Below are 13,192 nucleotides of genomic sequence, written 5' to 3' on the forward strand. Positions count from 1 at the left end.
TTTCTTTCTTGAGGGAGGACAGAACTCCTCATGGTATATTTCTAGGGGAGCAGTGAGTTGTGGCTGCACACTTGGGTTAAACCCCTAATCCTACCAAGGAGTGACTGAACCCTGTTCTATATTAAATGACCCCAGACTGATACGTCTTATAAAATCTTGTGCTTCCTTTTCTGTATTTTTTCCTTCTTCTGTAGTTTTCCTGTCAAGCTAAGCTTGTTAGAATTATTCAAGGTAGCCTAAAAGTCTTAGTGCATTTTAAAGCTGTTAAAGCTTAATATTATAAATTACTAATATTGTTACAATAGTACTATTATAAACATAGTATATGATGTATTGTAATTATTATAAATAATATATTAACATATATTTATAATGATAAATATATTAATATTAATGTATAAAATTACAGTAAAATAGGTTCTGACTGAGGTCCTGAGTTTCTTCTCTCTTATGAGTGAGATATATGCATTTTAAATCTCTGACTGCTCAGAGGTGATTTTTTTTTTTTGCTAGCTTCTTTCCAGGCTGTGTTATAGGTACTTGAGTTGCTGTGTGAATAAGATGCTGCTATAGTTTAGAGTTTCTTCTTCCCTTACAATTTTCTATTTTCTTTGGAAAGCTGTCTACACAATTAGACTACTTTTAAACTTGGATATTAGCTTCTTCAGACTCTGAGAGCTTCTAAAGCTTAACTGACAGATGGTGATTTTTAAAAAAATAAACCTTAGAAATTGAATGTTTTTTGTGTGTTTTTATCAGTTTGGTGTTTATTTATTTTGGTGATTGTACCAAATTGAATTCCAAGTGTTTTTAATTGCTCACAGTGTTTTTTTTTTCTATTTGTAAATGCTATCTTATATGTAAAATCTGGGGATGTTTTAAAAGAAGACTACATGTATGTATGTATGTATGTGCGTGCATATATACATATACATATACATATATGTGTGTGTATAATCCCTTATCAAGAAAGAAGGGTTGAATTAGGGAAATTTTAATTCATTTAGTTAAAAGACCTTTATAATTTAAAGAAACCTGGTCATTGTGTATAATCTTTTAAATGTGTTCTTATGGCCTCTATGCTAATGTTTCATATAAAATATTTGTGTTGATATTCACTAGGGATATTTGACTAAAGTTATATGCCCAATTCATAGTTTTGATGAATTAATGTTCACTCATTGCTCTCGAATCATCTCTTTATTTTAAAAGTTCAAGACTATAAGGCAGTTGGTGGTGTACAGAGCACTGGGCCTGGAGTCAGGAAGACTTGAGTTTAAATTCAGCCTCAGAGACTTACTAGCTTTGTGACTCTGGACAAGTCATGGAACATTTGCCTGCCTCAGTTTCCTCAACTGTGAAATAGGACTAATACTATCACCTGTCTCCCGGGGTTGTTATGAAGATTAAATGAGATAGTATTTGTAAAGGTTTAGCACAATGCCTGGCACATAGTAGGCATTTAATAAATACTTGTTTACTTCCTTTCCCCTTTCCCTCTTTCATAATCTACCCTCCAAAGATAATTTCTTTTATTTATGACTATTCTTTCCCTGAATTTACTGAACTGAAATTATCCCTCCTCTTAATCTCCACTTCCCCCTTTTCTGTTCCTAGTTGATTCCTTTGTTGAGTTGCATATACTTATCCACCAAACTCATTTTTAGCCTACTCCACACTCCATTTCCTACATATCTGTATAGTCTCTGGCATATTGTAGTTATATGAAATGGTCGTTTCTGCCTGCTTCCAAAATTTTATTGTGTGTTGTTTTTTCTTTCCCTTTTTTTTTTCTTTCAAGATCATCCGAGAGTAACAAAACTGTTCTCAGACCTGTGTCTTATTATTTCCTATGTTATTCTTGAAGACATTAGGGTTTTGAGGGGACACTTGTTTCTTCTTCCTCTATCAGAATGTAAATATAGTTTATCTGTGCACTTAGCACAGTGACTGGCATATAATAGGCACTTAATAAATATTTGTTCCCTTTCCTTTCCCCCTTCTATAATCCTTTCTTGGGGCTCAAATGTTATTTACCTTTCTAGGTTTCTCTTGTTGTTTTTTAATTTCAAAGCTCCTACTCAGCTCTGTTCCCCCACCCCCAACCCCGGAATGCTTGAAAATCTTAATCCTTTAAAGGTCCATTCTCCCATCTAACTCCTTCCTCCCTCCTTCTCCCCAGGATCACTAAATTTTTTGCTTCCTTTCCTGATCTTGACTTCTTGGTGGACCGAGAAGCGGCTCATCATCTCTTTAATCTTGAGTCCTTACCCCTTTATCTATCAGGGAGGTTACTTGGACAAACTACATCTTTGGATCACACTCACTAGGAGCCTTTCCTCCTATATACGTGCTAGTGAAAGAAGCTGGAGAAAATCATGAAACTGCTGACTGGGTCCACTACAAATTTAAGTTACCTGACCTCAACTGAATTTTCCTTGCTACAAAGCAGTCCTTTTATACCTTCCTAGTTAGTTTTAACTCATCTCAGTAGCTCTTCCAAACTTTTTCATCCCTCCACAAACCTCTGTATTACTGTTATGGTGTACAGTGTTCTTCTGGTTCTGCTAACTTCACTTTGCTTCAGTTCATAAAAGTCTTCCCCTGTCTTTCTGAAGCCATCTTGCTTGTCATTTCTTATAGCACAGTAATACTCCATCACATTCATGTGCCACAACTTGTTCAGCTGTTCCCCAAATGAGGCACTTCCTCTGGATTTCCCATTCTTTGCCACCATAGAGAGCTGCTTTAAATATTTTTATACATGTAGATCCTTTTCCTTTTCCTTTTTTTCCCTTTTTAAATCTCTTTGGGATACAGACGTAGTAGTTGTAGTGGTTTTAAACGTAGTAGTTTTAAGTTTTAAACCTAGTGGCTTTTCAGTCATGTCTGACTCTTAATGTAGTGGAGTAGTATGCTACACCTACCAACTTCTACTGTCTATTTTTAAAAATGAGGTTTAAAAAAATAAATTAACATGGTAGTTTTATAGCTTCCCTTTCTGCTTATCTGTAACGGCTTCTCTGTTCTCCCTTTAAACCTCCTTCCCTCTTCCCTGTGTTACTTTAAATGCTCCAATGGCTTTTCTTTCCCTTCTTTTTTTAAACATCATCAAACCTCTACCCTCAGATTTTGCCCCCTAGTTTTTTTTTTAAACCTTCTCTTTTGAAAAAGAAGTAGAATCATCTTCAAAACAGATCTACACATTGACTTGGTTAGTGTGTGTGTTTGTTCATTTTGCATCTGGAGTTCACCATCGCCTCTTTGTCAGGAGGTTGGTAGCATTGCTTCACTGGTCCTTTGGAATGGTGGTTGGTCATTGCATTGGTAAGAGTTCTCTTAAGGTTTTCAAGGTTGTTTTTGTTCTCTCTTATGGTCATCAAATAAAATTTGTCTTGGTTCTGTTTATTTCAATTTGCATCAGTTCATATATGTCTTTCCATTTTTCAATGAATCCATCCTTTCCATTATTTTGTGTAATCAAATACCATTACATTTGTATATGCCAGTTTGTTTTGCAATCCCCCAGCTGATGGACACCACATTCTTTTCTATTTCTTATGTTACAATAAAAAAAATTCTTCTGTTGATACATTTGCCCATTATAAGTGCTTGTCTCAGTATTATCACTAAATCAGATGGTATACATAGTGTAGTGAATTTTTGGGTATCGTTCCAAATTGATTTCTGGAATGTCTAGACCAGTATATGCCCATTCTTTCTCATCTCCAACAATTACTATTTTCCTTTTTTTTTTTTTTTTGCTTTGCCATCTTTACCAATCTTACAGTTTTCAGGCAAAACCTGAGTTACTCTCATTTGCATTTCTCTTATTATTAGTAATTTGAGGCATTTTAAAAAGGTGATCAATAATAGCTTGCTTTTTTATTTTATTTTATTTTTGAGAACTTACTGTTCACTTCCTTTGATCATTTATCTTTTAGGGGAATAATTCTTGTTCTTAGGCATTTGAATCCATTACCCATATATCTTGGATATTTGACCTTTATTAGACAAACTTAGTGCTAAGATTTTTCCATCCCCACCCCATCCCCTTGCCCCAGTTAACTTGTTTCCCTTCTAATTTTACCTGCATTGATTTTGTTTGTATGGAAGCTTTTCAGTTATTTAAAATTATAAAAAAAAGTTTTATCTTCTCTGAACTTTCTTTGGTCAAGAGTTCTTCCCTCATCTCTTGATGTAAAAGAGTATTTGTTTCCTTGCATCTCTTATTTGTTTATGTTATGACCTTTAAAGCCTGTCATATATCCACTTAGAGCTTATTCTGATACTAAACCTATTTCTGCCAGACTGCTTTCTGGTTTTCCCAACATTTTCTGTCAACTATTGAGTCTTTACGGTAACCCTGTTGTTTGGCTCCGTAGGTTTATCAAATATTATGTTACTATTTTACTTCTACTGTGTTGCTATTCATTTGCTTCTCTCTCTTGTATACCTAATTTACTCTGTCGGGGTTTTTTTGTTTTTTTTTTAAACTAATATCAAATAGTTTTGACGATTGTTACTTTATAACACATACTGAGATCTTAACTGATGTTCTTCCCTCCTGTCTTTAAAAATTATTCCTTTGAGATTCTTTATCTTTTGTTCCTCTAGATGAATTTGGATATTATTTCATATAATTAAAAAAAACCCCTTTGATAGTTTGCTGTCATTGAATCTGTAAATTAATTTAGTTAGTATTGTCATTTTTGTTACATTAGCACAGTATAAACATTAGCAAATGATATCTTTCCATTTGTTTATGTTTTTCTTTATTTTTCTAAAAAGGTTTTTGTAATTTTATTCATGTAATACCTATATATGCATTGATAAGTGGACTCTTAGATTTTTTTTTTTACATTCTTTAGTTCTTTTGAGTGGATTTTTGTTTTTTCTCCTCCTACTGAGTTTGGTTGCTGATAGCCAGAAGGGCTGATAAAACTTTGTGGGTTTATTTTATATCCTGCTACTTTACTGAAGCTCTTTAGTTAATTTTTAAATTGAATATCCAGGGTTCTTTTAATGAAACAGTTGTATCATCTACAAAAGTTATATATATTTTTTGCCTGTGCTTATTCACTTAATTTCTTTATTTTGTCTCATAATAATTAGTATTTCTAGGACTGTGTCAAATTGTTATGACAGTGGACAGCCTTTTTATGCCTAATCTTACTGGAAATCTTTTAATATTTCTTCATTCTGTTTATCATATTAAAGAATAGTACGTTTATACCAATGTCTTTTTAGAGTTTCTAACATAAGTGAATGTTGTTCAAAATATCTTTCTCTTTTTTTACATAATTGTGATCATTAATTTTTTAAAAGTGAGTATTATGGTCTAATGCATTTATCATTGTCTTAATGTTGTACCTATTTTAAATTCCTCACATAACTCCAAAATAGTCATAATGTAAAATCTTTATGTTAATATTTTATTTCATATTTTTGCATTGATATTGGGCTACAGTATAATTTCTCTTCTTGATCTATCCCTGGTTTAGTTATTACCCATCTTATAGAGACAGTTTGGTATGACACCTTCTTTCTTGCCTTCTTTCTCTATTTTTGAGGACAATTTCTGCAATATTGGAGTTGTTATTTGAAAGTTTGATAAAATTGTAAATCATCCATCTGTTTGATGTTTTTTTCTTTTGGCATTTTATTGGCATTTATTTGTTTCTAAATAAATTTATATTGAATTAAATTACTTCTTATTCCATTAATCTGGCTTTTTTGGTATTTTTTGTAAATTTTCATCCATTTCATTTAAGCTCTCATTTTTGTTGGCGTATGATTAGACATAATAGTTTCTAACATTTTACCTTATTTCTTCTTCCTCTGTTGCAAATTACCATTTTTAGTTTTTGATCATGATAAAGTGGTTTCCTCATCCTTAATATCAAATTTCCTAATAGTTTCTATTTTTTTTTAAGACAGTTGGGGTTAAGTGACTTGCCCAGGGTCACACAGCTAGTAAATGTCAAGTGTTTGGTCTGAGGTCAGATTTGAACTCAGGTCCTCCTGACTTCAGGGCTGGTGCTCTATCCACTGCGCCACCTAGCTGCCCCTCTGTTTTTTTTTAATCAGGTACTACTTGTGTTTTATCAACTTAGTGGTTTAATATTTTTTATCATTTTATTTTCAGAATTTTTATTTTTATGTTTAGTTGAGTTTTTTAAATTTGTTGTTTCTATTTTTTTTATTTGTATAGCCAGTTCATTAACCTGTTCTTTCTCTTTTGTGGTGAAAATCTGTAGAGATATTAATTTTCCCTTACCAAGTACTTTGACTACATCCCAAATGCTGTCAATAATGATATCTTGTCTGACTGTAATTTTCTTTAATGAAATTATTGTTTATGTGATTTATTATTTGAACAACAAAATTCTTGAGAATTAAATTAATTTAGTCTCCAAGTTTACATTTTTCTTCAAATATTCCTTATTAAATATAGTTTATATGTTATGAACAATAAAGATTCTGTTTAATGTTTCTGCTTTCTTGTGTTTGAGTTTTTTATGTCCCAGTGCATTATTAGTTTTTGTATGTGTGCTGTGTTCAGGCAATTATCTGTCCTATCCTCTCATTTCCAACCTTTGTAAAATCTCTCATATGTATCCCCTCCTCTCCTTTGCCTTGGCTACCACCTTACTATAAGCCTTCATCTTCTCATGCCTGGACTATTGCACTAGCTTGCTAGTTAGTCTTCCTGCTTCAAGTTTCTCCACATTCTAATCTATCTTCCATTCAGCTGTCAAACCAATCCTCTAGGATCGATAGAAAATTCTCTGTTTGACTTTAAAAGTTCTTTGCAACTTGGCACCTTCCTATTTTTCCAGTCTTCTAATACCTTACTGCCTTCTACGTACTCTGTGATCCATTACCTGTCTGGGCATTTTGTTGTATGACACCCCCAACCCCGCCAAGTGGTCTGGGATGCTCTTCCTCTTCATCTCTGCCTCCTGGCTTCCCTGGTTTCCTTCAAGTAAAATCCCCTCTTCTATAGGAAGCCTTTTGCTCCTTAATAATCTTTGTGCTGAACTTCTGAGACTACCTTCAAGTTATCTTGTCTGTATTTTGTTTGTACTTAATTACTTGCACATTGTCATTCCCATTAAACTGAGCTTCTGTAAAGGAAAAAGTATTTTTGCCTCTTTGTATCTCTAGTGCTTAGCACAGTGCCTGACATGTAGTAGGCTCAAAAAATGCTAGAGGACTGCTTTTCTGTTCCCCTCTCTCTTATTTAAATACTTTCCTGGCTTTTAATGGATGATCAAAATTTTTACTTTTAGTGCTTCCCAATATAATGTTTCCAGATGGTTAACATTTAAGTACACATCCCCACCCCCAGGTTTCCATATTTTTTCCATACGTCTGTTTTCATTTAAGCATACTTTCAGATTTCTAGACATTTCTGAGTAGTCCATGTTATATATTTATAATTTTTAAAGAATAATTTGAAATAAAAAGATTTTAGAAATAATTAATTGAATTCATTTATTTTATCACATTTTATTGATTACATCATGAAAAGCACAATGTTAAGCAGTAATACAATAAGTACTGCATACTATAGAGTATATTAGAGTAGGAATCATTGATGTTTATATAAATTAACAGAATATTTGAAAACAAAGACATTATATTTTATGTTTCCTTCAAGATAAGCTGCTCAGTATTAGGAACTTTACAGGATATATATGGTTTTGTAGATGTAATAAATCAATTTCAGTGATCTTTTAGTGGCTTATTCCAGATTTTAAAGTTTTTATCCTTGAGATTTTTTTTTTAATGGAGGCAGGAAAAAACAGACACTTAAGGAATGGAAAGCAATTTGACTTGTAATGTCTTGGTCTCAAAGATATGTTTTAATGCACTTTTATTATAAGAATAGTACTTATTAATTTAATTTCAGAAGAAACAAAGTATGAGCCGCTTAGATTAAGACTGATGGTTCAGTAGATAGGATCATAGGATTTAGAGCTGGAGGAAATCTCAGAGATCACCTACTATAATCTTTTCACGTAATACCTGAGGGACCTTTGAAGCCCAGAAAGGACAAATAACTCATTTGTCACCAACTAAAAAAATTTAGCCCAAATCTCTACTTCAGGAACAACTTGTATACAAATTTGCTTCACTTTGGTTGCTAAGAATTTGTATTTGGGGATAGAAATCAACATGAAGGTTCGTCTTTGGGTTTTTTTGGTTTGTTTTTGTATAATAGTAAAATAGAGTCTCTATTAAAGACAGGAACTGATAATAAGAAATCCTTCCTTGCATATGTCACCTACAAATTCTTTGGGAAAGAAGTTTGTGTTTTTTTCCTGTTGTAAAAGAGATTCTACAAGGTTGTTAAGTTTTGACTATACTGAATGTGATGGATTCTGGATCAGTTACCTGCCAATTTGGAATCTTATATCCTGACCGCTAAAGCAACAGAAAAATTGATAAACAGACTCTGGTTTTTAAAATATTTTTTTAAAAAATTATTTATTTTTTTGAATAGATTCTAAGTAGAGAAAATGGAATTGGTTCCCTTAGACTTCACAAGAGACGTTTGGTCCACATGGAGACTGGATTCCAGCGGCAACAGAGACAGGATAAAAGTGGTCAAAATGAGCCTGAAAAGCATGAAGTTGATAGATAAGGAGAGAGAATAGTCTGTTTTTATCAGTCTCATATGGCATTGAATCTCACTGACAGAATTTGGGGTATCTCTTCTGGCCAAGGTACAGTGTTTTCCAGGACAGCAAAGTTTAGGCTCTAACCTGAGTGCTCTAAAATAAGGTCTACTATTTTACAGTGACTTAAAGCTTGCAAAACACCACACATTTGATCGTCACAACAACCCTGTGAAGGTGATACTGTTATTATCCACATTTTACAAATGAGGAAACTGAGTTTGAGAGAGGTTAATTGATTTGTGGGTCACACAGCTAGTAAATGTCTGAGATAGGATTTGAACTCAGGTCTTAGTGACTCCAAATCCAGCACTCTCTTTCCTATGCTACCTAGCTGTCCTACCTGATAATTAGAATTTTTGTTCTTTAAGAAACTTTATAAAAAGTTTACAGATAGAATAATTATCATATCAGTTTGTTTCTGTGACAGTTTTCAGTTTTTCAGACTTAATCAGAGTTGACTTCACTCACTGAAGTTAGACAGTGTATTAGAGGTGCCTTTGGCCTCCTTGCTTGATGAAAAACGATGAAACTACCTTATGATTCTTGTTAGTATACATTGTCTTGGAGGTAGGAGAACTCATTTAAAGAAAAATTTAGTTGTGCTTTTATCTTCAGTGGATCTGTTTCTTTTTAACTTTATAATATGTTTCCTCATTCCTAGTTTAACATAAAACTAACTTAGGGGAAACTTTGCTTTTTTGGGAGAGGATGACTAAAAATTTTAATCTTGGTAAGGCGACATGTGTTGGGAATATGTTTTGATTAATTTTTTTTTGTATTTTGATGACTGTTTTTTAGTCTGAAGGCAGTTGCTTTCCATTTCAGAGCTCCTTTCTTCATTCCTTCTTTTGCTGTCCCCATCCCATCCAGTCTGGGAGTGGAGGGGCTTCTCACAGGCCATTGCCACATCCTGATCAACATGAGCTTTTGACCTGCTTCAATTTCAACCAGGGCTAATGAAATCCTTCTGAGGCAACTCGAGAGGCTGTGGAAGCTCACCATGGTGATGCTAACCTTAGAGTGGATACCCTCAGAGCTCCTGAGCTTAGAATAACCACCACTTTTTTGTAGCTATTTTGAGCTATTTTGTAGAACTAGAGCTTTCTGAAGTACAGAGACCTCTGTCTTTCTGGTATTTAGTGATACCTAAGTTGACATCACTGATCTTACACATTGCACATATATTCTTACACTTAAAATATCTTGTTTAAAAGACCAACCAGGGGCAGCTAGGTGGCGCAGTTGGGGCAGCTAGGTGGCGCAGTGGATAGAGCACCGGCCCTGAGGTCAGGAGTACCTGAGTTCAAATCCGGCCTCAGACCAAACATTTGACACGTACTAGCTGTGTGACCCTGGGCAAGTCACTTAACCCCAATAGCCTTAAAAAAGAAAAAGACCAACCAATTAATTTACTTTATGTTGAAGGGCAGCAAAAGTTTGTTTTGTGAAACCTCTACTGCACAGATATTGATGCAAAACTGTTTCCCTTTTCTTTTGGACTTTTGAGATGGCTTTCTTTTCAGACCCAAAGTTTTCAGGATGATTCCACTCAGAATTTTTATACTATTACTAACATTTATATTCGTTCTCGTTCTCTCTCTCTCTGTGTCTCTCTCTCTCTCTCTCTCTCTGTGTATGTATATATATATATACATATTATATATATATATGTATGTATGTATGTATGTATGTGTATATATATATAAACTATGTATTATATACTAACATTATATACCATTTACTATGTGTCAGGCACTGTGCTAAGCACTTTACAATTATTATCTCATGTGATCCTCACCACAGCCTTGGGAGGTAGGTACTGTTATTATCCCAATTTTACATTTTAGGATACTGAGGCAGGCAGAGGTTAAGTGACTTCCTCAGGACCACACATAGCTAGTTAAGTATCTGAGCCTGGATTTGAACTCAGTTCTTCTGATTCCAGGCTCAGCTGTCTATTCACTGTGCTACTTAGCTGCCTAATTAAAGATTTTTGAAAATTATTCTTGTGATAAACCAGATGTTTCCCTTAATACATGCATGTTTAATGATAATACTTCAGATTTCCTTACTAAGCTGTATTTTGCAATTAAGTACTCTATGCTGTTAGGTCAGTAACATGTAAGTAGCTCCAGAAGAAAATTACTGTACTTGCTGTTAAATCACAAATGATAGAGATAACTTTCTGAAACTACCCTTAAAACTCTTGTAGCTGCTGGAGTTTGTGAAAGATAAAGTATCTCTCACTTTTCAGCAGAATGATTTTCTGGAGTATCTTTAAATCATATTGCTTTTTATACCATGTCTCTGTTTTTTCTTTTCTTTCAGATGACAGAGAAAAAGGGGAAAGAAGTAAATGCAGGGTTTGGTGGACCAGTTGTTAGTTCTTTGTATCAAGAAGAAACTATCAGGTAAATTTCTCCTGTGGGTTTCAGGCTACCAGTGAGGTTAAATATCTATATATCTATATGTATAGATATTTATAGCTATGTAGACATATAGATGCATGTGTGTGTGTGTGTGTGTGTGTGTGTGTGTGTAAATAAAATTTATGAAGCATTTTCTCTTTACAGCAGACTAATTTGGTGACACCTCTAACAGGATAATAAATGGCAAGAAAGAACTTTTTAGGTCCATTATCTTTTAAATCAATAAGTGTCTGTATCACTGACATATACTAACCTTTCTCACCATGGGAAGTGGGCAGGGCAGGATTTTCTGTCTCAGTTGACAAAACCTGAAACTGTAGATTTTTGAAAAATTGATACTTATTTTTCCTTCTCTATACCATTGTTTCTTTAAAGGATTCAGTTTTCTTAGTTCATTGACTAGGCACTTGCATCCATTTTCTCTAGGATGAATTAGAACTAACCTTACATTAGTGAATAAAGCTGTATGATCCACCTATTTTAAATGTAAGCTATCCTGAAATGCAAGTTATTTGGGAAATACCATTAATGCTTTGGCTTTTAAAACAAAAATGAGATATAATGAAGTTAATGAAAGTGATTGAGACACTGTTTCTGGTTCCCTTAGTACAATGCGTGGCACTTAGTAAATGCTTAATAAATGCTTCTTAATATGACTACTACTTACCTTTGATTTGGTTTGTGACAAAATCTGAAAAGTTTGAAAATTGGTTTCACAGGAATTTGTTGTGAGCAACTTCTTATAGATTTGCATGTAGTATGGATTAAAATTCCATTTTCTGCATTTTGGGTACAAGTTTGCCAGGAAAAAAAATTCATTAAATTAAATTGATCTAATCACCTTCTGCTTAGAAAGAAAGAATGCAGGACAGAAGTCCTGCCTTTGAAAACCTCTCACAAAAGTCATTTTGGAGCTATAATTTATGATTTTCTGTGATAATAGACAAAATTCCACAGTCCAGATTAAGCAAATGTTCAGAGCTGAGGCAACAGTCTTAGTACAATAGTAACTTAAAATGTTAGAGCACTCTAGAGAATCATTTTCCTGAAACAGTTCATTCTTTTTTCAAGCACCTCTTCTAAGAATGCTTCTGTCAGGTAAAATCTGGAGAGATTTCACTTTACTGAAGTAATCCAGAACATTTCCCTACCCTCAGTCTGTTCCTGGCTTGATGGGACTGGCTTGAGTGGTGGGGCTGAGGTCTCACCCTTTTCTGGTCACTGCCTACTTTTCCCCTCCCTGAACTTTTACTTTGTTTTCTCAAAGAAGGTTGGTTATGTTTTTGGCAAAAGAAAAGGTAATTTTGTGCAGGACGTCGTTTCAGAATTGTTAATTAAAGAAAGATAAATAAATATAGATATATAATATATAAACAATATAAATAAATAAATAAACATTTATGTAAATATATCAATAAAGACTCATAAATCTTTCTGACCCAAAGGGGAGTCAGGACTCTTAACTTAAATGCATGGCCTAAAAAGAGGCATGTACTTCTACAAGAGCCAAGGGAAGTTAGAAGAAAACCAAGAACTAGACCACCTCTTATAAATGGCTTTGGGTATTCCTAGTTCTTATTCACAGAATTTATTCAACAGCTGCTTCTGAAGCACATCTTTAAGTGTTTACTTAATTTACTACTTAGCATGTGAGAATGTGAATAAAGCAGGGCTATTTCTTCATTTGTACAGGTCACTTGTCCAACTTCCAGGGAGGCCCGGCTCATAGTCACCAAGGGAGTCGACAGCAGAAGGGGATTCAAACTCAGATTTTCCAACTGCAGATCTAATACTCTTTTATTACATCAGCTGCTTGTACAAATGAGTAAATAGCCCTGCTTTATTCACATTCTCACATGCTAATTCCAAATCAGGGTGATAATATGGCTTGTGGTAACCTGCCTGACAAGATTGTAGGAAAGAAATTGCTTTGTAAATTGTGAAGAGCTCTGTAAGTATGAACTGGTACTAGTATAGCAGTTTAATGAAACTTTGATACAAATAACGGTCATGCAAATAAAACAGGGTAACAGCTGGAGAAAGGTTAGAAAGTGCTATGGGAGAACCAGGAAG

General features: G+C 34.0%; 1 protein-coding gene across 1 annotated transcript in view; it reads left to right on the forward strand.

The window, feature by feature from the left end:
- ACBD6 (acyl-CoA binding domain containing 6) overlaps positions 1–13,192 on the forward strand; it is a 226,752-nt gene that overhangs the window by 43,661 nt on the left and 169,899 nt on the right. Inside the window, 1 exon segment of the mRNA XM_020984281.2 lies at positions 11,019–11,101. Coding sequence (XP_020839940.2) covers positions 11,019–11,101 — 83 coding nt within the window.

The sequence above is a fragment of the Phascolarctos cinereus genome, unplaced genomic scaffold (assembly GCF_003287225.1).
Source record: "Phascolarctos cinereus isolate Bilbo 61053 unplaced genomic scaffold, phaCin_HiC Scaffold_5;HRSCAF=322, whole genome shotgun sequence".
In the NCBI taxonomy this organism is placed as follows: domain Eukaryota; kingdom Metazoa; phylum Chordata; class Mammalia; order Diprotodontia; family Phascolarctidae; genus Phascolarctos; species Phascolarctos cinereus.